Source organism: Pangasianodon hypophthalmus, chromosome 22 (assembly GCF_027358585.1).
Source record: "Pangasianodon hypophthalmus isolate fPanHyp1 chromosome 22, fPanHyp1.pri, whole genome shotgun sequence".
NCBI classification, from domain to species: domain Eukaryota; kingdom Metazoa; phylum Chordata; class Actinopteri; order Siluriformes; family Pangasiidae; genus Pangasianodon; species Pangasianodon hypophthalmus.
Window position 1 is genome coordinate 8,746,049 of NC_069731.1, and position 24,709 is coordinate 8,770,757.

Consider the following 24,709-nt stretch of genomic DNA (forward strand, 5'->3'; position numbering starts at 1 on the left):
TGGACTCTCGTGCCTTCTTTTCACTTCTCTTCACTCCTCATTCTTGTAGAATGTAATTATAATATTGGGGACCTGGAACTCTTGGCAGTTAATCTTGCCCTAGAGAAATGGAGACACTGGTTGGAGGGAGCAAAACACCAATTCCTGGTCTGGATGGACCATAAGAACTTTGCCTTCGTTCAGCAGGTCAAGCGTCTTAACCCCCACCAGGCCAGGTGGGCACTCTTCTTTGCATGGTTTGATTTTGTGCTGTTATATCGACTAGGCTCAAAAACTCCAAGCCTGACTCCCTCTCCCACTAGTGGGAGCCCCAATCTTCTGAGCGCCCGCCAGAAACAGTGCTGTGGTGGGGACATTGATGGGTCCACCCCTCACTAGACATTATCATCAGGCTCTTTGCATCCAACGGCAATACGGTGATATTAGTCATGGTCGACCGGTTCTCTAAAGCCTGCAAACTCGTTGCACTACCCAAGATCCTGTCGGCCAAGGAGACAGCAAGACTACTGTTGCAGCGTATAGTCTGGGTTCATGGGTTACCCTCGGATGTGGTATCAGACCAAGGCCCCCAGTTTGCCAGCCGGGTTTGGAGGGCCTTTGGGCAGCTACTAGGGGCCTTGGTCAGTCTGTCCTCGGGCTTCCACCCCAAGTCAAAAGGCCAGACAGATAGAGTAAACCAAGATCTTGAATAGATGCTATGATGTCTGGCTTCTTCCAACGAGTCATCCTGGGCTGAGTACCTTATTTGGGCAGAATATGCTCACAACGACTTCTGGGTATGTCCCCTTTTTAGTGCCAGTTTGCATATACTCCCCCCTATTCCTGGAGCAGGAGGTTGATTGTTCAGAGAAAAAATCCAGTCTCATATCAGTTGTTCTGCATGTCAACCCCACATTTTACTTGTCCTGGCTGAAACCCGGACTCTGCAGAACCCAAGCCCCGGACCTGAGCTTGGCTCCCCCAGCACCACACCTGAAGGACCAGTCTACACCATTAGATGCTTCTTGTACATGTGGTGGGTCCAGGGCAGCACCCAGTACCTCATTGAGAGGGAAGGGTATGGTCCAGAGGAGCATTCATAGGTCCCCACATGCCACATCCTGGACCTCAAGCAGCTCACCAGGGCCTTCAGGCACGACCGTGCTATGGGGTTGGGAACATCATAAGGCGTTCCCTGGAGAGGAGGTCCTAAATCAGCCCAGCCTGGGGCTGCGTCATCAGCTAGGCTGCCTTTCACCACCAGAGGGTGGCACAGGACTGCTCCGAAATCAGGAGCAATGAGCTACACCAGTCTGCCAAGTTACTCAAGCGTGGCACTTAGGCTTTCATGTGCTCAGACTGTTTTAGAGTCCTGGCAAAAGACTTGACTGGTATTTTGGGTATTTTGCAACTAGAGCTATACTCTAGCCTTTTTTCTGTATGTTCTCTCAGCTTACCTGGCACTTGGGTTCTATCTATCTATCTATCTATCTATCTATCTATTAAGTACTGGTTGGTGGCTCACTCAGTTTGCTTAAGTCTCCTTACATGGAGGCCTGGGTTCAATTCTGGTGCACAGTGAGTCTTTTTACATTACGTTAGGTACGTAGCCAGTGCTAAGGGAAGAATTGGTTATTTTTAGAAGAGATTCAGTTGCTTCTGGAAGTATCTCTTTGAAGAAATGCATAGCTAGGGGATATAGTACACAAGTTGATGATTATGATGAGGAAGTGTGTTCTCAAAGGGGAGTAAAACATCATATCAGATCAGCGATTAGGGTTATATTGTCCACATAACCATATATTGTATTTTTGGAGAATATTTTAGACAGATCCGATGGAGATGGCCTCCGCTTTGCTGTCTTTAGATGAAAAAAAAATGAAAGTGTTCTTTGAGAAAATTAAAATGCAGGAGAAGGGGAGAGTGAAAATTGCAACAAAAGAAATGATTGATGAAAAAAAGAAAAAAGGGTAGAGTTTAAGTGTTCTTGACACAGGCGAGAAAGACCCAGCAAATGATTTGAAAACAGGAACTATGTCACGGGTCAAATATATATTCAAAAGATGAGACGATAGATCTGAATTTCAGCTTTAATTTCCTGGTATTTACATGTAGATGTATTAAACAACTTAGAACATAGCACCTTTTGTCCTGAAAAAAAAGAAGCCACTGGTGGATAAAATGAAAAAGAACATTGAACAGATCGGCCAAGGAAAACATCATCAGTTGATGACCAGAATATTGTAAGAGCTGTGATGAAAAACCCAAAAACAACAGTAACATCAACCTCCACAGGACAGGGGTGAAGGTACAGCAATCAATATCACGAGATGCAAACCACTCATCAGCAGTAAGAGTCAGAAGGCCGGATTGGAATTCACACAGAAATACAGAGATGAGCCACAAGTGTCCTGGAACCAAGATGCACCTCTACTAAGGAAATGGAAACACCAAAGTGTGGACAAAGAAAGGATCTGCTCATCATCCAAAACATACGAGCTAATCAGTCAAGCACCGTGGTAGTAGTGTATTGGCTTAGGTTTGCATGACTGCTTCTGGAACGGGCTCACTAATCTTTATTGATGATGTAACTCATGATGGTGGCAGCGGAATGAGCTCAGATGTCTACAGAAACATTCTGCATGTCAGTTTACAGAAAAATGCATCCAATCTAATTGGGAGGAACTTCATCATGCAGCAAGACAGTGACTCAAAACATATTGCTAACACAACAAACAAGTTTATCGGGAGAAATTGGAAGGTTTTAGACCTGCTAAGTCAATCACCAGACCTTAACCCAATTGAGCATGCCTTTCACCTTCTGAAAAGGAGACTGAAGGGAGAATCCTCCCAACAAATGAAGGAATCTGTGGTACAAGCCTGGAAATGCATTATAAAAGAAGAATGCAACAGTTTGTTTGATGCAGGTATTGCAAGTAAGGTATATGCAACCAAATATTAAGTGTCATTTACTTTAAAACTGTCCATTCCAATTTTGCTTCCCTAAAAATTGTGGTCTGTCATCAAAGGTGCCATGTTCTAAGTTGTTTAACACATCTAAATGCAAATGTCAGGAAGTGAATGCTGAAATTCTAATGCATTGTCTCATTCATCTTTTGATCTCAAGCCCAATTGTGCTACAGTGTACAGCAAAAACAAAAGAATTGGTCTTTTGGTTCCAATACTTTCTGAGGGTACTGTATATTATGGGTTCACTATTCCACTGTGCTTTTCAATTTGCTACATAATTTTTTTTATACATCATTAACCAAAACCAGCAATCATCCATAATCACAAAGTGACAAACACATAGAGTGACACCTTGATGCAGATGCAAATTAAACCTCACTTTGTTTTTCAATCTCACCCCTGAGGAACTTTGTGAAACAGTTTTCTGGTGAAATTGTTTACTTTGTGATTATTCTAAACCTAGTGTAATATTATTATATATGATTATTCCAAGTACTGTGTACTATTAGTATCTCAATAAGGTTTTTGTGTGCATGTTTGTGTGTTTTTGTTTGTGTCTCTTGTTAACATGCAGAACCTGAAACCAGAAGAAGAGGAGCTCATTTTCTGTCACTATGTAGTCTGTAATGACACACAGGAGACGCTGTGTTTTGGTCAGGTGGATACAGATGAAAGTGTGGTGCTGTCCAGTGGCCAAAGCCACCAGTATTGTTGGAGATCCCACAAAGCCCCTCAGGTAACTGTCTCTCTCTGTCATTTATATTTAGCAGTTTTTTATTTGCATGAATGCATGCACCTACTATTGAAACAGGGTTTAATGAGTTTTTTGGCAAAAAACAGTACAGTGATGCAAATGTACGTTCGAATTTACAGAAAAATGACCATAGAATCAAGGTTTTGACCTATCAATCCCATTAGTGTGTTTGACTGATTTTAATCCCAAACGTCTGACCTAAACCCATTTAAAAATGTGAAGTGAGCTGAAGAGGAGAGTCAATTATTTGTGTTTCTGTGTCTGCCTAGTGGTTGCTGAACAGGTAGCATCGTTATACGGTACCTGAACAACTTCAACTGCCTGACACAAATGAGGCATGTTTAATGGGTGTGCCTGCAGCTGTTAAAAAGGCACCAAATACTTTCAAAATCATGTACAACACCAAAGGCATTTTCTCCAGTCACACCAGAAATGACAATGCTAGATCTACTTAGACAAAGACCAAAACCTCTAGCCATCTCTGTTTGAATTATTGATACTTGTGCACCAGTGTCAATCAGAAAACAGCGTTCATGATCATTCACAGTGATTATCACTATCTGTAATCCTGCTCATGCATAATTGGCTGAAAATAGGCTCTCACAGCAGACATATCCAAAAAGAGTGTGCACCAGGAGGTGGAGGTAAAGCATCTGAGTGTTAGAAGGAGCATTGTACCAGCTGAATTAATTGCCTCACTATCTCTGGCGAGATAGTCCCGACCCAGTGGATCAGGCTGGAATGCTCCGGAAGTTGGATCCCATTTCCCACTCAGCGTTTTCGAGTCAGCCTTCTTCTTACTTCATACATGCTCCCAATGCCCCTGCTTGTGACAATACCGGCACTCATCCCACTGAACGGCTTATGCATTAGAACATTAGCAGTTGTTTGCAACAAAGCAGACACATGCATTTTCACATTTGAGTGAAAATGCATACGCCGAGAGGCAAGCTCACAAGATCACAAAGACTTGCCTTGTGCCAGTTGGGCTTCAAAATGCAACTTCCAAGAACTTCCAGAAATGGAACTTGAATTGTATCCTCCATACAGCATAAACACCTGAACATAATGCGGGTTATGGTTATCTTAAATCCTTATCTTCGTAGTTATCATAATAAGCATTCAACTTCTCCACTTCGGTAGGCATGAGTGTCTGTGAGCATGTGGAAAAACATCCAAAGGATGCAAGTTGTATAACTGAATTTTACATATCATCTGAGTCACTAATGCGCCCATGCCCATTTCTCTCAGTGGCTGATATTTTTATTACTTTTACCTGCTCGTCCTTGGCTACCCCAGTGGCTGCACGATCTAAGCCAGGGTAATCTGAATCATCATTGGAGGGTGACAAATCTGAAGTGTCTTTGATAGGTGGTTAAGGCTTTTAAGAAATGGATACAGCTTCTTTGCTTTAGACAAAGGTAGTGTCTGTTTTCCCAAACCCTCAATCTTGGTTTGGAGAAAGTTAATGGAACTTCGAAAGTGCTCACAAGTTTTATGAGTAGAGATAGCGGTGCGTTTATGGTTGGCACATTCCTGTACCAGCTTAGCGACTATCTCATTGCTCTCACACTTTTTCTCATGTATTAGGAAAGCATGCCACTGCCTGAACACCTGCACCACTGCCTCAAGTTCTTTACGCTTGATGCGGAAAATCAGAAAAACACTCTCTGCTCTCTGCGCCACTCTGGTTGCTCTGGAATACCAAACTCTTTACATAACTTAGCCTTTTTCTTTCCACACAACTTATAAAATTTGCCCTAGCTCCCTCTCAACACTGAGATTATCAGGATCCTGATTACTCATTGCCATACTGTATAAAACAGTGCTAACTCTTTCGGTACTGAGAAACTTCTACTGAACTTCTATCAATCAAACTCTTATTTTATCATCCAATTGATTCTGTCATCTTGCAAGTTCTTTGATGGAAATGAGGTACATCATCAGGCCTGTAGCAGTGGGGATGACTTACTCATCCCTGCTGGCATACGTTTGTCAGGACCACAGGAACAGGATCACCGGATGAGATCAGGTAGGTGATGATGTCTATCTGGGTTGTCACAGTGCATGGATGGAGAACATCACTGTCCTGCCAGGGTCACCAAAATTATTGTAAATCTTTCTAGATGACCATAAAAATACTGCAGTTTCATCAGAAGTAAGATGACTGAAGAATCAGGAGACTAAGAGCCAGGTTATAATAAAAGAGATGGTTTATTGCCTGCATGAAGACAACCTGGGCATTCTATTGTCTAACCAAAAGCTGGATATAGATAAAGCCTAAGGCTAAGATAGGAGAAAAACATGAGCAGGGACAGAATATTATGACCCAATGAACAGACATGTGTACATCATGAGTGAACAATGACACAAACACAAATCACATTTAATTGAATTGATCTTAAAATGAATAAATCATGTATCTATTAACACACAATCATGGAAAAATAGAAAATAATCCCACAGTACATTCACAGTTGACAGCATATGAACAGTTATTGATGAGCTATAAACATATCTGGGCAGGTCATAACTAGAAATGTTTGGACAGTTTTCTAATAGTAACCCTAAACTGATACAGATATAACAATATCCAGAAACCGTCTGGTGAAATTAGAAAGTTTAGAAACAGGATTAGATGGCCATTGATGGAACTGAGGTACGTCATCAGGCCTGTAGCAGGGGAACGTTAGTACCTGAATTTAGTGCATGAAGTTAGTACATTACTGATAGTTATGCTGTGGCAACAGATGAATTTTGTACTATCTGGTGCTACGTTCTTCCATGTACTGTAAATATGATTTAATATACACCTCATCTATGGATGCATGGTACCTACAGTGGTGCTGCCGAGGGAGTCTTCCCAGGCTAACTGGCTAATGCTACCCAGGCAGGGGCAGGGTAGATGCCCAGCTGTGCAGCTCTTGGGATATTTCTGTTCAACTGGCAGAAACACCCTGAATGAGAGTGTGTGCATGGTGCCCTGCGATGGACAGGTGTTCATTCTGGAGTGAATTCTCCAGTCTGGAATTGGGTTTTCTTCCATTCTCCCTGCCAGGTCTGGTCGGGTTGGTGTTATCCAGTCAGAGTGAGTTTTCTCCCTTACCATACCCTGCGTAACAGCTGCCATTACATCATTGCATTACAGTACATCTGTCCATTAACTTCAGATGTAATGCAAGTGGTGAAAAAACACTGTTGGTTGTGACCATAGATTTGCATTTCTGCATTTCAAGACTTACACATCAACAAATGACATGCACCCAGGGTGTAAACGAAATATTAACAAACAATTCTTAGTGGTAAATCATCTCTAGTGAATTGGATCTCCTTAAACTAAAACAAAGTTGCCTGGGCTAATTACCTTTCATATGCCTGTACATTTTTTCTCTGCCTTTCTCTCCTTCGCATGTATTCCATATCCTTTCAATTCACTCTTCTCTCCCTCATCACTAATTTGGAATAGAAGTCATTGGTGGTCTTTGGGTATGGTCTTATAGTGCAGAGCATCCAGCATATATGCCTCTTTGTTTCACAGGATCATATGATGCATGTGATTATGATATTGCTTGAAATTATGACAGTATTGTTCTATTGTCTCAATTACAAAAATGCTGTCTGATGTCTATCTTTGCAAATGGAGATGTGTCATATACAGTAGATTAACACAAATACAAGTGGGTTTTCTGAGGATATTGACATGAGTGCACCAGCAGAACTTAGTTGTCACCTTCAACATTTAATGTGTCTGTGTGTGTCTGTGTGTATATGCTTTCCACAGCTGCTGCATGTCTGTATTGAAGGCTGGGGTAACTGGCGCTGGTCAGAGCCCTTCAGTATTGACAATGTGGGGACAATGCTCAGATGCATCCATAGGAAGAGCCAAATTGCCTCACTCATTATTAAAATTCAGCAGCTCAGCGGAGTGCAAAAGCAGGTAGAGTACTCTTACACAGTCCATTGCATAAAACCATGTTGTTTGGCAAGTTAATGTACTGCTAACTTGCCAGATAACTTGCGTGTTACTGGAATTATAATACTGTTCCTGGTAGGCGTTTGTGCAGGGGAACACACAATGTCACTCTTCATTCAGTCCTTCTAAAGAAAGCAAAGCCCATAAACTTTTCCCTCTGGCTCCATTCCCACTTGGTATTAACATTTGTCTCTGAACAGTGAGCGATTTACAATGCCGTTTACACCTGGCACAGTTTTTTTTGACTGAACCTCCATCACTGTGGTTCAGTCAAAAAAAAAACAAACATTAAATTTCACATTAAAATATCACCTCCTCAAGGTTTTCACTGAATGTCACAAAATTATGTTATGCTACTGATAATGTTAGTTCTGATTAAGCCTGTCACTATAATTACATTATCAACTTATCGTACAATATATGGACATGACGTCAATCATTTTTGCTGACCTTGATATTGCCCATTGTGTTTACTTTACATAAGAATGAATGTCAGCAATATTTTAGCCATTCGTGCTGCTTCTGTCCTCTCATCTGCTCTAGGGCTGTCAAATTTGAATATTCGTTGAATTTAAGATAAAAAATGCACATTGGAATGCAAAAACTGTGCATTCAAATGTAAGATGTGTAGAAAGCACTAGCACTGATTTTAATTTAAAAAAATACTGTTGAAAAAAAAAAACACACAAGATATTAACAATGCACATGTTTTTTGAGGAAGAAAAAAGATTTGTTTTTGTTGATATATGCTTAAGTTGATATATAAAATGTGTGAATATTTGGTTTAATTTTTGCATTTTCTCATCAACTAAAATGCCATTGACTAATATTCAATGCCACTGTAGTCAGAGTAAAATTGACTAAAATTAATAAATATGACATGATGGAATATTGACTAAATTTAAAGAATGTTTTCATCAGAAGACAAAAACTTTGACTAAAAACAGTGTGAAAATTAACACTGGGCCTGGCCTGAGAGCCTAGGTTAAATCTTTTGATTTTATAATTTTATGCACTTTAGTTTAAAAATAAATGCACTTTGTTAACAGCCAGGTTTGTTCTTTTGCAATAAACAGTATAACACGGCGCTGTTTGGTTTGTATTTATTCGTTGAATGTCTGAATATTCTTACGAATTAAACATTCATTGCTCTTTGAAAGGGTGTACTTGTGTTATTATGCTATAATATTATCATTATATCAGTGGCATAAAATGGTCTTAATATAACAATAATATCATTTATCGCAGTTATTTCTCGGACAATATATCGTCCAACAAATGTAGTGACAGGCCTAGTTCTGATGCAGTATAAAATATATGCTGATTAATATATAAATTCATTTAATTATAAACGTTTTTATTACTGAAGTGGGCCGTTTGTTCAGTAGATACTTTCTTTTCCTTACTCAGGTTATTGAATCATTACTCTATGTAAAAGAACTTTGTTGTGCAAAAGGCTCTTGGCTATCCTGGCTAAAAGATCTCTCAGTTGGGATCTGAGATCTTCTCTCAGTTGTGAATATATTTGAAACGTAGGGCCTAATAATCGATGTAATTAAAAAATTCTTCAGAAAAATAAACGGTAAATAAAATAAAGAGGTCTGGCTGTTGTGCAAGTTTCTTAACATTAACAGCTTTATATATAGTTGGAATTAAACAGTTGGATCACGTGGCCTTACACTGATAAGGGACTACAGATTCCATAAATATTATTACTGGGGAAGAAGTTTGTGCATCTGGTGTGCAGTAACACTGGAGGAGTGTTGTCTGTATAGTCGTGGGAAATGATGTGTGGATGCATGGTGCATACACATGCATTTGTCTACACAGAAGACATATTGCCTCATTGAGAGAGAGTAATCCAGTAACACAAGCAGCTGGCAGCATCTAAGAAGCACTTTACTTTACAAAGCTGCTTTGTGACAAATAAAATTGAATTGAACTTTAACGTTTAAACACTGTTACTGATTATAGTTACCAAAACCCATTCTTTTAATATCTCTGTCTTTCTCCCTCAGATTATTATCTGTGGAAGGCAGGTGATATGCAGCTACTTGAGTGAGGCGATTGAGGTGCAGTTGATACAGCGCTGTGTTGGGCTGGAGGGCCAGGTGCAGATGCGAAAGCTGCAGTCTTCTGTTGATCCAGAGAGCAAGTTACCTTCGTATGTGCTGGAGGACTCTGAAGTGACTGGTCTCTGTGTGCGTCAACAGAAAGACCGGGAGTGGTCCCAGGATGTATTTCTTAAACATACTTGTGGAAACAACAGCTGTGTGCTTCAGGTATGTAATGGTATGATGATGGATTGATGGCCTGTTAAAAATGATCAAGACTCACTCACTGAGCACTTTATTTATAACACCCGCAAACCTGTACATTCATGCAATTATCTAATCAATCATGTGGCAGCAGTGTAATGCATAAAAATCAAGCAGATATGGGCCAGCAGCTTCGAGTTCAGAATGGGGAAAAAAATGTGCAACTCTGATGCTCATATTTTATAAATTGCTCATACGTTCCTGCCTACACAACTGCACTTTTTGGCTACATAGTACACAGTTATAGAAGGGAAATTATTTACAATCACACTATCCGGTGTCACCCAGATGAGGATGGGTTCCCTTTGGAGTCTGGTTCCTCTCAAGGTTTCTTCCTCATATCTTTTCAGGGAGTTTTACCTTGCCACCGTTGCCTCTGGCTTGCTCAGTAGGGATAAATTTAAAAAATGTAAAATTTATATCTGTAATTTATATATTTCTGTAAATCTGCTTTGTGACAATGTCCATTGTTAAAAGCACTATACAAATAGAATTGAATTGTATCTCAGTGAGTTTGACCATGGCATGATTGTTGGTGCCAGAGAGACTGGATTGAATATTTCTTTAACTGCTGATCTCCTGGGATTTTCATGCACAACAGTCTCTAGAGTTTATTCAGAATGGTGCAATAAAGAAAAAACATGCAGTGAGCAGCATTTCTGCTGACAGAAATGCCTTATTGATGAGAGAGGTCAACAGAGAATGGCCAGACTGGGGAAAGGCTACAGTAACTCAGATAACCACTCTGTACAATTGTGGTGAGCAGAAAAGGCATCTCAGAATGCACAACATATCGAACCTTAAGGCAGATGGGCTACAACAGCAGAAGACCACTTCAGGTTCCACTTCTTTCAACCAAGAACAGAAAGCTGAGACTGCAGTGGGCACAGACTCACCAAAACTGGACAGATGAAAACTGGAAAAACATAGCCTGGTCTAATGAATCTCAATTTCTGCTGAGGCACACAGATGGTAGGGTCAAAATTGGGCACAAACAGCATGAGTCTATGGACCCAACCTGCTTTGTGTCAACAGTCCTGGCTGGTGGAGGTGGTGTAATGGTGTGGGAAATGTTTTCTTGTCACACTTTGGGCACGTTAATACCAATCAATCATCACTTGAATGCTACAGCATTTTTGAGTATTGTTGCTGACCATGTGCATCCATTCATCACCACAATTTACCCATCTCCTAATGGCTACTTCCAGCATGATAATGCACCATGTCACCAAGCAAAAGTCTTCTCAAACTGGTTTCATGAACATGACAATGAGTTCAATGTTCTTCGGTGGCCTTCCCAGTCACCGGATCTGAATTCAATAGAACACCTTTGAGATGTGGTAGAACAGGAGATTCGCAGCATGAAAGTGCACTAGAAAAATCAGCAGGAACTGTGTGATGCAATCATGTCAACATGGGGCAGAATCTCAAAGGAATGTTTCCAAAATCTTGTGGAATCCATGCCACGAAGAATTGAGGGTGTTTTGAGAGCGAAGGGAGGCCCTACACAGTATTAGTATAGTTTTCATAATTGAGTGCTCAGTGAGTTTACAATGATAATTACACTTAAAAAAAAATTCTGATGAGAAAAGGAAAACAAAAATTGATAGTTCTCACTATGGGTTGAAATAAAATGGCAACCAAAGATATTTTTTTATCAAAGAAAGAGAAGTCTTGTATTATTTTACTGACTATGAAGGTGTTAATGTCTTCCCATATGTTATGCATGTATCCTGAAAATACTATTATTCTATTTTGGAGGAAGTGTAGGAAGTGTGGAGAACCTGTGAAATAGCTTTAAAGAGACTTCTTTCACTTTTAGTTAAGAGTTGTTGTTCAGTTTCACCTGTCTTAACCCTCAGGTTCTGTATGTTAACACCTGAATGTTGAGACCTTACAACAAAATCACATGGTGACCGTATGACATACTATAAAATACCCTTGTCAATGGCAACTGATTGATTTAAAAAAATTAAAAAAATAAAAAGTGGGTGATATGACCCTGGGTTAATCCTTCATCAACTGGCAACCAGCATATGCAGGGCAGGCCTAACCGCTAAAGCATGCAGTTCTCCCATTATTCTTGCTGTAGTGTTTGCTAGCAGGAAGGCAGCCTTTAGAAAGATCCATTCCAACTTTAAGCAATCATTCTAACAGGGCACACCTGGGCAACAAGAAACATCTGTCAGTCACATGTTCCAGTATTTTCTGATCACTTAAAAAATGGGTGGGTTCAAGCAAAAGGTGTCATGTTCTAAGTTGTTTAACACATCTAGATGTAAATATCAGGAAATGAAAGCTGAAATTCTTATCTATTGTCTCATTTGTCTTTTGATCTCAGACAAATCTCTTCAATTCAATACTTTCAGAGGGGACTATCCAATATTTTCAGAGGGGACTATATCTGACACTATCATCTACATGCTTCCAAAGAGACCCCAGTCTCTTTCTTTCAACTTGTCCATAAATGTGTTTACAGACTTTTTAGGCATTCTTGCAAATTCTGTGCATAAAACTTCTGGTCCATCAATTGCTTCTCTGAGATGATTGATAAGAAGGCATCATGTGCAGAGCTGATGCCTATCTTTAACTTCCAGAGAGCTCAGGCATTTGACCACACAAGTGTTAAATCCTGCTTCATAGCCTGTTAGTCAGTTTGAGCTGAGACTATATATACATAGTGGAAAACTGGCGATTCAACGGTTAGATATCACAGGCCTATGGTAGCAGGTGGTAGGCAATGTGAGTAAAGCTTTAATGGACTAAGAGGTGAGTACTGTGCAAACTCACAAAAACAGTTTGCTCCTAACTGCAAAAATATGAAGTTGATAAGAGTCTGTTGACAGCTTCGGAGGATAGTTTACCTAAGGCCTGATAATATAACCAAAAAGGCCTGGCATGCGCATCAGGTGAGAAAAATAAAAGGACAGAAAACTATTGATGAGAGTATTTTATTATTTTATAGCAAAATAAGATGTAGTATATTCACCACGTGACTTTGTTGTAAGGTCTTGCCTTGTGTGTGCATATGCACAAGAAGGTATCCAGGTGTTAAAATGCCTGGCAGTTCAGAGGCGTAAAATAGAAATCCGTCCATGGTGATTTAACGGCATCGATAAGCACATTATACCACAGACGTTATTAAGATATAATTCAAGCAATATCAGTCTACTGTAATAAAACTACCAAGTATGTGCAAATTAAGAACCTTCAAATCATTCTGGCTTTGTACTGCTGTCAGCCCAGTCAGAAAAGATAGACAGAATGCTTAATTTCCCTTTTAACTAGTAATTTTAATTAGGGTTTATCACAATGCCAGAGGGTAAGATATTGTATAGTTGTGTATGATTAACACCCTTTGGTCTTCCCTGTGCTGTCTTTGTTTGTCTTTTTTATCCTATCGCTGCCACAGAAACTTGAGGCAGTGGTGACAAATAACGTGACTGGCAAAGGCTGCTTCTTCTGCTTTCAGTATAGCACAATCCTTTCATGTGTTGCTTTTCTCACTGTAGTTCCCCTCTTCTACTGGGTCCTTGGTGTCTGTGTGTTGCACAATAATAACTACAGAACCCAACTCTCATATGCAGCAGAGAGTGGTGAGTATATCTATACATACACACTAGGGTTATTACCAAATAAAAAATTACAGATACAAATAGGAGGTGCACTGTTCATTTTTTTTTTTTTTTTTTTTTTTTTTTTTTTTTTTTTTTTTTTTTTAGAAAACTTGCAAGCAAGGTTCACAGAGAATCTAGTTGAGACTAGAGATGTGCATATTGGGATTGGGATCCCATGGGAACAGCAAAGAATGTTGAAAGAGAGGGAGATTGAGAATGAGCGAGCAGTCAGATATAAAGCTTGCAGGATAGAGCCCACGTTCATTCATGCATCCTTAGTAACGGCCTTGTCAGGGTTCACCCTTAGTAACTGCCTTGTCAGGGTTGCAGTGGTTTAAGTTAGGCTAGTTTATTTACATTTTGGGAATTAGAACCTAAATTTGGTAGAGAATATTGCAGGCAGGTACAAAAAATAATCACTGGTTTAAAAAAGTGTGCCATGCACATCTCTTGTTGAGGCCAAGTATGAACTCGAATTATGTAGTGGAAGTTGAGGAACTGTCATTCCTCATCAGAATACCAATACCTATATGGATATTATGGATCTAAACAGATACAGATAGTCACATTGCATCACACCCCTAATATAGATATACACATACCCTATAAACACAGGATTTTATTTGTGTGTATTGGCATGTGTTCCTCTCTCCAGGTGGTTTTCAGTCCTCTGTTTGTAATGCGGAGCCATCTTCCAGACCCTGTCTTCGTGCAGGTAGAAAAGCGGAGTTTGGGGCAGAAGGAATGCCAGCTCATACAAGGTCAAGGGCAGGAGCAATCTCTGTTCAACTTGGAGCCAAACATCACACACCACCTCACCTTTCAAGCCAGGTACATCACACATAGGTCACTCACACACATCTCACCTCTTCAGATTCACCTCATTAATTCCTGTGTAGTTATGTCCAGTCATACAAGTCTCCTAGCAACTTGAATGGGGATTGACCTGTACCTGAAGGACAAAATATTTCGACAACCGATTTGAATTCGTGCAAAATAGCATAAATAATGTGTAGAAGGATTTCAGATTGTACCAGATACTGTATTGTACTGTAATCTCTCCATAGCAAGCAATGCAAAGGCTTAATGACACCACAAGTACCTATAGAGACGTGAATGATACTTATGATCAAAGTTATTGCACAATTTTTATAGTAGATTTATAATCTTTGATAGTGTTGCTAATGTAGACGTAGGCAGGGTGTTTGCTTGATATAGTCTTTTTTCTCAGGATAATGTTTAATCAGGTTAAGATCATTCCACCTGAGATAGATAAAGAGATAACAACAGATAAAATCAAAATCAGTTTCATAAAGTAAATTTAATGTATTTTAATGATAGAGATGAGGATGTGTTATTGTCCATGATATTAGGGGTTTAGCCATATGCTGATGACTCATTTTTTTAATTCTCTAAGGGAACTACTGCTGCGGCTGAGGTTAACAACCCAAGCATCCTTATTAGGAGTTGAAACTACACATAGTGGCCTGCATGAATTTGCTTTGCAAGTGAAATAATGTCCGTCATGTCACAAAGTGGCTAGCATTCTCGATTAATCTGGCTTCACGACGATGAATTGTGTAGACTGGTACAAAGTTGTTGTTTTTTTCTTCCAGTTCACCATAAGACTGAACACCACAATGTGTGCATGGTGGGTGGACATGTTTCAGGTGGCTTGCTTCTTGTTGGGGGCACACAAGCTAATCGTCCAGATATGGCAGTAGCCTTATGCTTCTTGCCGTCAGTGGTGACAGGGCCTACTGCATGCATCTTGTGAATATCCTTGGTGCTAGAGAGAGGCCAGAGAGTAGACCTTTGAATCGGAATCCCTGTCCTTGAAAGGCAAACCTCAGAAAACATCTGTATTCCGATGCAGTGGGAACATGAAAAAACATGAAAATATGCATCACACAGATCCACTGTTGTGAACCAATCCTGTCACTGCACAGCAGAACGAACATCTGACAGTATAATTGGTTGCGTCTTTGGCTGCAGGCTCTACACCAATCTGGATCTTTGGCAGGTTCCATAGGGTTATCTTGCCCCCACCAGATAGGGCCAACTATGTTACCCAGTGTGGGCCAAGATCTAGATTGGTGGAGAGCCACACTGCATACTGGTCCATGTGCAGTTTCAATCAGTTCCATCACAGAAGGCTCAATTGCTGCCAACTGGATTGTCCAATTCAATGTAAGCAACAAAATGCCAGTGAGTTACTCGTACCTGCCATGGCATCTACACTTGATGCTTGGGTAGCATACATCAGAGGATGGTGTTTCCAGCAGCCCTGTTGGCTACAGCATGTTGAGGGTGTCTGTTATTGTCTGTTGAGAGCCTATTACCTTGGTAGAGGCTAAATCCAGTCCACTTATGGAGTTGTCAAGGGAACCCACTAATTTCTCAAAATCAGCAGTATGAATGTGGTCTAACAAGGGAAACACATTTAGCGGCTATAAAACCCGGTGTGTATGGATGCGGAGGAAGACACGAGATTCAGGCGGAATTTCAGCAGAGCTCCAGGCTTACTTTTATTTTCAGCGCACTTTCAAAAACTCAACACAAAAAAAAAAACAAACCAATGGAAATGCAACCCAAAAGGGGCCATTACTAGCTCGTGGCTTTCGCCTCATTGCAGGTTAAGATCACACTCCATTCATGGGTGTGATTGTGTGTGTGTGTGTGTGTGTGTGTGTGTGTGTGTGTGTGTGTGTGTGGTTGCAAGCACTGCCAGCTGTGCCACTCTCTCTTTCTTTCTGGCTCATGGCAGAAAGCACAAAGGAACACATAAGTAGGCTAGCGGTAATAAGACACAGGTGAGAATCATCACACGTTACCTGCTGGTTCAGCCCGCCTCCTCTCAATCTGCAGCTGATGCTCGACCACACTCCCGCTGCCACAGTGGCGGATATCATTAATTTTGTGGTGCGTTAGATGGTAGGTGATGTAAGAAAAGAAACTAAACTGAGAGGTGAGTGCTGCACAAATGAACAAAAACAGTTCATAGCTTACTGAAAAATTAATAAGTTGCAGAGTCTCTCTGCACCTTTGGAGGACAGGTTACTTGTAGCTTTGACCGTAGTTAAACGCTTTTAAGCAGATAGCTCGAAAATATTCTTAAAGGCCGGACATGTATGAGGCAAGAAGTATAAAGTGACAGATTGCCACTGATGCCATTGATGCCGTCGATCCATTTTGTTTTACAGCAAAATACTGTCACCACATGACATTATAGTTAGGTCTCCATGTTCAAGGGGGCTTTGCTTCTACGTGAATTACTGTATGTGCACTTCATATATAGAAAATATCATAATTTTGACATGTGATGGGTGTGTGTTTTTGTGTGTATGTATGTATTTGTTTATGTTTATATTTAAACATCATTTATATTACCTTACTTGTTCCTGAAATGATACATGCAAAATGTGGTTGGAATTTTATGGTTTTAATTAATTTATTTAAGCATGTGCTTTGATGTGTATGTGTGTTACAGTGAAGAAGGAGATGTATCCCACTGTGCAGTGCCAATCTCCTCAGCTCTTATCAAGCAGATTGTGAATAAAGCTGGCCCAGAGAAGAGTGAAAACCTCAACAAAATCCTGGAACACTTCTATGGCCCCAGAAGTTCTGACTTGCCAGCCTGGCCCTACACCTACAAAAACCCGGACAGGTAGACATATACACAGACTGACAGAGTCACGTACTTCAGTCTGTGTGTGAGTTGTCTAATTTAGCTTTATCTACTGTATATGTGTGTGATCAAATATAATTTTGAGTTGTGTGCTATTGTTTATGCGAGTGACCATATACTGTATAATCATGTATATGTACATGTAAACTCTTCTTCTGCATGCATCTACACTGTTCCCTATTACACACAGTCACATGTACAGCCCTGAAAGAGGCAAAATACGTATGTCACTTATGGACATAAACAGCAGCACAACAGCTTGTTTTGCAGATGCATGCTGATGTCGAGGGAGAGATTAAAGCTGCTAACTGCAGTGAGCAGCAGCTAACAGGCACCTCCAGCACTAATAATTATGATTCTGGCAGGGGCGTTCCACAAAAAAGATAAACACCTGAATTCTAATCATTATTAATAATCAAGAACGAGGGAAAGAATAGCGTGACTCACAAAATGTATTGAATTGAAAGTCTGGTCCGGAAACAGCTAAGGGTGAGGGTGTCAAAACATCTTGAGTGGTACTATTTACTATGGATAGACTAAAAACCATGTTGCTTAGTTCTCACCATTTAGCAAAATACTGGTTCTGTTGAAACTTGTCATTGAACCCTGGTACAACAACATACTTGGAAATTAACATATGCCTACAAGTATTCCAAAGATTAATGCTGAGTTTGTTATTTCTCTAACCATATCCCTGATGTGTTTTTTGTCTATGCAGACTGGAGACGGAGCCAGTAGCTCAGTGGGACAGTCCCATGCAGGTGCGCTTGTGTGCATGGAGGACAGGTTTGAGCACTCTTCTTGTGGAGTTGTTGCCTTGGGCTCTGCTCACCAACCATTCTCAGTGGGACCTCTGGCTCTTTGAGGCTGAGAGCATTGTTCTCCAGATTCCTGCTGGCAAGACCATTGTCCCCCCAAACTTTAAGGTAGTATGGTTAAACCAGCAATGTTTTGTAAAGGGTGTGTATGTGTGCCTCGGTGTGTATGTAAGAGAAAGAGTGTGAGAGAGAAAGAGCATGTCTAGAGTAGAGTATGCTGTTCAAAGAACAAATGTCTCATGTTCCTGTGTCTGTTTCCGTTTCGGTGTGTTAGAAGGCATTTCAAATTGGCCTTTATTGGCCCCACACTAATACAGTTCACAAGTCAGAAGCAATGCATCTGCTGCATGATCTAACCTCACCACGCTGGACAGAGGTAGGCGGAGCCAAGGTTCTAAGCTTGGATGAGGAGGGGTATGTGGATGCTGACATCATTCTTGGAGCCCCACCCAGACAGAAGGTTAGAGAAAGAGACAGCTTTTGTAATGCCTATTAGTGATATTATGTCACATATATGTGATAGATAAATAAAGATTGTTATTATTAATCACCTTTCACTTTGAGTTCAGAATCTTATAGTGCCTTACATAAAAGAGTTTAGAATAAAGTATATTAAAGAATTACTTCATCTTCCCAGTAAGTTAAGACACTGATGGCCAGAGAGTGGTGGACAGAAACATTACAGTGTGTCGATTCGGACAAATATGTGTACAATACGTAAACGCTAATATCATGTGACAGCATCTGTCTTATAAGCCTGACCTAAAAAGACCTAACCAGGTACTGTGTTTTTCTATAAAAACACCACTCCATTAATAGAACCAACACTATAATCATGTGGTATAACCCATGTTTTTGATAGTGTGAGAAAACTATGGTGATATTCTTTCAGTCATGCATTTTTAAGAATGCATCACAGGGCACCATGCACACACTCATTTACACCTAGGGCCAATTTAGAGTCAGCAATACACCTACTTGTATTTTTCTGGAAGTGGGAGGAAATCAGAGATCCCATGCAGAAACAGGGAAAACGTGAAACTACATATCGACAGTAACCCAAGTTCAGGATTGAATCCAGAAACCCTGAACCTGTGAGACAAAATTCATGAACAAACATTGTTCACCAATCCAACAGTAAGTTAGCAATTGTGCTCTGCACATTCTGACATAGGTGAAAGTTCATTGCTAACTGGGCTGTTTTCATAATAGAGTCTGTTGAAATAATTAAAAACTGCCTTAACTCATAATGTCAAGTAACAGAAAACCTTCTGTCTCACTCCCACCCCCAACCCCCTAAACAGCTGTGCCAGTTCTGTGTGTCCTCCACAGTGAGGTATGGGATTCAGATCTTACAGATTGAGGATAAAACGATTCTGGTGAACAACACAAAGCAGGCCATTAATTACAGAGCACTGTTGTCTGAACATCCACTTTCTGCTTCTGACAAGGTAATGTGCACATATACGCATACCTCTTTTAATGAACAAGTATTTCCTATAGTCAATTATCTTAATGTCCCACATGCCACAACCCATTTACACTCTAGCCATATAGTCCCTCGCACACAAGTGTGTGGACAATGGGCCCTGGGTCAGAGGCTGGCAGTCCTTCTAGATGTGCAGTGCCTTGCTGGGATGTGTTGAGAGAGAGCCCCACAGAAGAGTTTGCCTCTCTCCTACCCCAAAAGCGAATTCTTCTCAGCTGCATGGTAGAGTCCAAGCAGGATGAGAAATTATGGAGCCTGCCAGTTCCTGTGCGATCTGACTTTCCCAGACAAAGTATGGCTGTGCCCATACAGCAGAATGTTGACAACCCCCTCGCCACCAGGTGGGTCATGCCTTGCATGGAAGCACAGAATCTTTGTCTTTTCTATCTCTTCACTAATCTTTTCAAACCTGGTATTGAGTGTCTCTGGGGGAGCAAAATGCTTTATTACTCAGCTTAGTGTTTATGTGCATATGTTTAGGGCCCTGGTTGTGACATATCTGGAGCATTTAGGAATCAACTACATAGCTGTGAGTGAGGACCCATGTCCCCGTATGCTGATCCATAACCGTTGTCCTAGAGCTCTGCTGCTGAAGGAAAACCTTAGGGGTACAGTTTGTATACATACATCTTAAAAAAAAAAAAAAAAAAAAACAGCTCTGCCTTAAAAACATACACATGCCTCCTCCAAAAATGATGGATCTCACCATGAATGGATCTCTGCTATGAAAAATCTTGCAGTGTTTTTAAATGCTCAGTATGTTAATAATGTTATTGTGTGTGTGTGTGTGTGTGTGTTTATCAGAGCCTGCTAGGGCAGAGGTGTTCTGTAGGAGGGTGCCCCCTCTGTGCTCTGTGCACCATGAGCTGTACTACCATTCCTCTAGTTTCCCTGAATGCAGACAGAGAGATACTCTGCCCACAGTGGTGCTCAGCATTGCCTCTGATCCACCCAGCCCTACGGCCACTCCTACTACACCCAAATGGACTGATGACATTGACATTAACAGCCCTGGCACACAGGTACTAACCCATGTTTTTTCAGTAGTAGCTTGCTGCTCCTCACTGGTGGAGAGCTGTGATTGTCTTGCTTTGGAGTCTAAGTACTTTGGAGTACTTAAATTAGCACTTTATTTTAAAAAAATCTTGTGTTGTCTGTGTGCTTTTCTTAATATATTAACTCCTCAGAGTTTTTAGACTGTTATTACTCTTGGTGCACGACCCAGTGAACCAGTATCAGGATGTATTTATTGAATGAGACTTTACTGATTCAAAGCACTTCTGTAAATTGCTTGTTAGGAACAGCAAAAATAAAAACACACACAACATGATTCCTGATGGCATAAAATATAAAAATAGCTATGTTTCTTTTCACTATACGTTCAGTTCTCTACTTCCAGACAATCCTCAATGCCAACAAATTTCCAACCATTATTTCCTCCACATTTTCTCTTATTTCTCTTTTTTCAAGTTTCTTTACAAAATAATAATGAAGTCACAGAGTCATATGATAAATAGCTCTCGTGTTTGTTTTTGAGAAAGCAGGATTTGTAGATCAGGTGCACTTCAGCAAGGATTTCTCCAGGTGAAAGGTAGTACAGTGTGCACACTGCTATTTCCACAGAACAACTGTTAAAGTCATATAGTGTGAAAGGGGCAGAGATTCTGAGTTCACATGCTGGTAATGCTTAATTTATGAAATTATATATTTATGTATTAAATAATTCAAGAGTTCTAGGGTTTGAGTTCAAAAGGTGAATATAAGACAATAGATCAGAATTTCATCACACCTTTTGTCTGAACCCACCCATTTTTCAAGTGATCAAAAATATTGGAACATGTGATTGACAGATGTTTCTTGTTGGCCAGGTGTGCCCTCACAGATTCCTTGTTTAAATAATTAATAGCTCTGAACGTATACTCTTAGTTTGAGCCCTGGGTTTCACCTCTGAAGACTGCATTTGTTGCTAAAAACCAACATAAAAGAGACAGCTGTCTATGGGCAAAAAGCAAGCCATTTTGAAGCTAAGAAAAGAGGGAAAATCAGTTGGAGCCATTGCACAAGCATTGGGCATTGCCAGTACAACAATTTGGAATATCCAACAAAGAAAGAAACCACTGGTGTACGACCAACCATGCATCAAACAGGTTGGCCAAGGAAAACAACAGCAGTTGATGACAGAAACATTGTGAGAGCTGGGAAGAAACCCCCAAAACACAACAGTCAGTGACATCAACAACAACCTCCACAAGACAGGGTTGAAGGTATCACAATCCACTATTCAAAGAAGACTTTGAGAGCAGAAATATAGAGGCCATACCACAAGATGCAAACCACTCATCAGCAGTAAAATTTGGAAGGCCAGTTTGGAATTTGCAAAGAAATACAGAGATAAGCCGCAAACGTTCTGGAACCAAGATTAACCTCTATCAAAGTGAAGGAAAGGCCAAAGTGAAAAGATCTGCTCATGATCTAAAACATACAAGCTTATGTCATGGCTTGGGCTTGCATGGCTGCTTCTGGAACGTGCTCACTAATCTTTATTGATGATGTAACTCATGATGGTAACAGCAGAATGAATTCAGAAGTCTACAGAAATATTCTGTCTGCCAATTTACAGAGAAATGCATCCAAACTAATTGGGAGGAACTTCATCATGCAGCAAGACAATGACCCAAAACACACTGCTAAAATTACAAAGGACTTCATCAGGGGGTGAAAAAGGTTTCAGACTTGCCAAGTAAATCACCAGACCTTCATCCAATTGAGCATGCATTTCACCTTCTGAAGAGGAGACTGAAGGGAGAAACCTCTCTCCAAACATACAACTGAAAGAAGCTGTGGTTCAAGCCTGGAAAAAGCATCACATAAGTAGTAGTAGTTTGGTGATGTCAGTAGGTTGCTGGCTTGATCCAGTTATTGCAAGCAAGGGATATGCAACCAAACGTTAAGTGTTATTTACTATAAGATCTGTTCCAATACTTTTGCTCACCTAAAATTTGGGTGGTCCGCTACCAAAGGTGCCATGTTCTAAGTTGTTTAACACATCTAGATACAAATATCAGGAAATGAAACCCCAAATTCTGACCTATATCATCTCATACTCATCTTGTGTGTATGTGTGTGTGTGTGTATGTCATTTGAAAAAGTACACCACCCTTCAGTTCTGTGTTTTTATTTATCAGGGCCTAAATAGCAATTGTGTCCTCACCAACTTCTACAAACAAATAACCTCAGGTTACAACAACAAAACAGATTTTAATATGTAGTATTTTTTTTTTTTTTTTTCAAAAAAAATAAACAAACATTCAGAAACCAGGTGGGAAAAATAAGTACACCATATAATTTATGTAGAACCACCTTAACTTAAAGTAAATGTTTTCTGTAGGAGTCTCTCGGATTGTTTTGGAGAAATTTTGGCCCACTCTTCTTTACAATACTGCTTCAGTTCTTTGATGTTTGAGGGCATTTGTTTGTGCACAGCTTTCAGGCACTGTGCATGATGAAACATCTACACTTTGGTCTCATTAGTCCAAAGGATATTGTTCCAGACCTTTTGTGGTTTGTTCAGATGCAATTTTGCAAACCTTGCTGCCATAAGTCTTGCTGCCATATTCTTTTTGTAGAGAAGGGATTATTGTTATTATTATTATAGGGATATAATTGTGTTAGGGTTAGGCTTAGGTGTAGCATTGCATTAATTATTTGCTTTAATAATTGTATCAGTGGAAGGTCCTCAAACGATACTAAGGCAAACATGTGTGCTTGTGTTTTGTGTGTTCTGTAGGTAACAGTCTTGCCAGGTTTTGGCTGTCTGTATGTTACTGTAGCTTATCAGAGTGGCACCATTATCCTCACACTTGCACCTGAGAGCTGTGATGATGCTGAGATCAGCCGTCACCACAGGTACACAACACAAGCACCAACATATCCAAATAATACACTCAAACAGTATCCAAATAATACACTCAAACCCAAGTATAGTTACTTATTGCCCAGTACTTCAATATTATATTTTCACTGAAGCTACACATCACAAAACAAAGTTAGAGTGGCTCTGGTTACGCTAGTTAACAGAGAAAGACATGTTAACTAGCGTAACCAGAGCCACTCTAATTTTCACACAGGTTACACAAACACGAGCACACTCAAATATCACATAAGACAGTGACAATATGATCAGTTTGTTCCTCAGTAGATATTTTGTGAGTGGGTTTCCTTGTCTTTCACATAGTCTTTGTACCAACAGTTGATGCTGTATTTATTTTTCTCTTGTTTTTGTCTGTCTGTTTGCTTTCTGACAGGGTGTCTAATCAGATGCTGTCCTTCCATGTGATTCTGAGTGAGGTTAGCATGGCACTTTGTGATGACATCACGAGTACGACTGGCTCAATGGAGCTCTTGCGTTTAACCATGTCTAAGGTTTTGGTAGTGCTACCCTTAACAGAGCCCACTATGGGTGACATACCCACCTCTCATGGCCACCATGTGCAGGTACTGTGTGGCAGCCTGCAGGTGGACAACCAGCTTTACAGCTGCTCCAGTTTTCATTTTCCTGTCCTGCTATGTCAGGAGCAGTTATCAGACAGAGATTCATGGGTTGGTGACAGGGACTTGATCCTGAATCCCGAGGCTCTGGAGGAGTTACGCCAGATGTGCTTCCTATGTGTGGGCCTCACACTCTCCAGCAATGGGTACCACCTAGAACAGGTCAGCTTCAAGCTTAAACCAGCCCGCATCTATCTGGAGGACACCTTCATATACTACCTGAAAACACTATTCCACACCTACATACCTGTTTCCACTGGGGGAGACAAGAGAGTGTCAGGAGACCCCAGTCTCATTATTCCTGTGCAGGTTTGCCAGTCAATGCAGACACTTGTTTGGCCTGTCCAACTACAGCGACTGCTAATTGAGCCGGTCAGTCTGTTGATCAGTATACATGCTTCTCTGAAGCTCTATATTGCTTCAGACCACACACCACTTTCCTTCTCCAGTTTTGAAAGAGGACCACTCTTTACCACTCCACGTCAACTGATACATGCACTAACCTTGCACTATGCTGCAGGAACCCTTTTCAGAGCAGGTGTGTTGCTCATTCTG

General features: G+C 40.5%; 1 protein-coding gene across 1 annotated transcript in view; it reads left to right on the forward strand.

The window, feature by feature from the left end:
* LOC113532774 (intermembrane lipid transfer protein VPS13B) overlaps positions 1-24,709 on the forward strand; it is a 162,039-nt gene that overhangs the window by 130,186 nt on the left and 7,144 nt on the right. Inside the window, 14 exon segments of the mRNA XM_034298179.2 lie at positions 3,524-3,685; positions 7,485-7,640; positions 9,695-9,958; positions 13,507-13,590; positions 14,267-14,442; positions 17,102-17,278; positions 18,018-18,225; positions 18,392-18,577; positions 19,422-19,568; positions 19,667-19,947; positions 20,087-20,214; positions 20,411-20,628; positions 23,394-23,512; positions 23,911-24,692. Coding sequence (XP_034154070.2) covers positions 3,524-3,685; positions 7,485-7,640; positions 9,695-9,958; positions 13,507-13,590; positions 14,267-14,442; positions 17,102-17,278; positions 18,018-18,225; positions 18,392-18,577; positions 19,422-19,568; positions 19,667-19,947; positions 20,087-20,214; positions 20,411-20,628; positions 23,394-23,512; positions 23,911-24,692 — 3,088 coding nt within the window.